The sequence below is a fragment of the Geospiza fortis genome, unplaced genomic scaffold (genome assembly GCF_000277835.1).
Source record: "Geospiza fortis unplaced genomic scaffold, GeoFor_1.0 scaffold33, whole genome shotgun sequence".
In the NCBI taxonomy this organism is placed as follows: domain Eukaryota; kingdom Metazoa; phylum Chordata; class Aves; order Passeriformes; family Thraupidae; genus Geospiza; species Geospiza fortis.
Window position 1 is genome coordinate 80974 of NW_005054766.1, and position 1083 is coordinate 82056.

The 1083-nt window shown below is 64.3% G+C and overlaps 1 protein-coding gene across 1 annotated transcript in view; it reads left to right on the top strand.

Annotated features, from left to right (window-relative positions):
- Positions 1-1083, top strand: part of LOC102036339 (CXXC-type zinc finger protein 1-like) — a 26317-nt gene that overhangs the window by 9240 nt on the left and 15994 nt on the right. The window contains 3 exon segments of the mRNA XM_031065416.1: positions 33-129; positions 454-606; positions 945-1079. Coding sequence (XP_030921276.1) covers positions 33-129; positions 454-606; positions 945-1079 — 385 coding nt within the window.

A 1083-nucleotide genomic window follows, 5' to 3' on the forward strand; every position in this document is an offset into this window, starting at 1 on the left:
CCCACCCCAGGACACCTATTGTGTCCCCCCAGGGCCACCCGGCTGTTCTGTGACGTTTACAACCCCCAGAGCAAAACCTACTGCAAGAGGCTGCAGGTGCTGTGCCCCGAGCACTCCCGGGACCCCAAGGTGGGCACAGAATGAGAATTTGGGGTGGAATTGAGGGGATCTGTGCCCTGAGCACTCCCGGGACCCCAAGGTGGGCATGGAGAAGACTTTGGGGGGTGGGGGCAGTGCCCAGGACAGTCCTGGGACCCCAAAGTGGGCACAGAATGAGGTTTTGGGGTGGAATTGAGGGGATCTGTGCGCTGAGCACTCCCAGGACCCCGAGGTGGACATGAGGGACAGGACAGGGGCAGTGCCCAGGACACTGCCAGGACCCCAGGGTGGCCGTGGAGGTGGCAGAGGGGCTCAGGGTGTCCCCAGCCCGGCGCTGACCCCGTGCCCGCCCAGGTGCCCGCGGATGAGGTGTGCGGGTGCCCTCTGGTGCGCGACGTCTTCGAGCTGACCGGGGACTTCTGCCGCGTCCCCAAGCGCAAGTGCCACCGTCACTACTGCTGGGAGAAGCTGCGCCGCGCCGAGGTGGACCTGGAGCGCGTCCGCGTGGTGGGTGCCACCGCTCAGCGTCCCCAAAGTGTCCCCACGCTGCTCCGAGTCCCCTTGGTGTCTCTGTCCTTGTCCCCACACTGTCTGCACGCTGTCCCTGTCCCCATGCTGTCTCTGTCCCCATGCTATCCCTGTCTCTGTCCCCACCCTGTCCCTGTCCCCACACTGTCCCTGTTGCTGTCCCCATGCTGTCCCCATGCTGTCCCTGTCCCCTGCAGTGGTACAAACTGGACTAGCTGCTTGAGCAGGACAGTGTCCCTGTCCCCACGCTGTCTCTGTCCTCACACTGTCCCTGTCCCCACACTGTCCCCACACTGTCGCTGTCCCTGTCCCCACAGTGGTACAAGCTGGATGAGCTGTTCGAGCAGGACAGTTTCCCTGTCCCTGTCCCCACACTGTCCCTGTCCCTGCAGTGGTACAAGCTGGACGAGCTGTGTGTCACTGTCCCTGTCCCTGTCCGTGTCCCCGCAGTGGTAC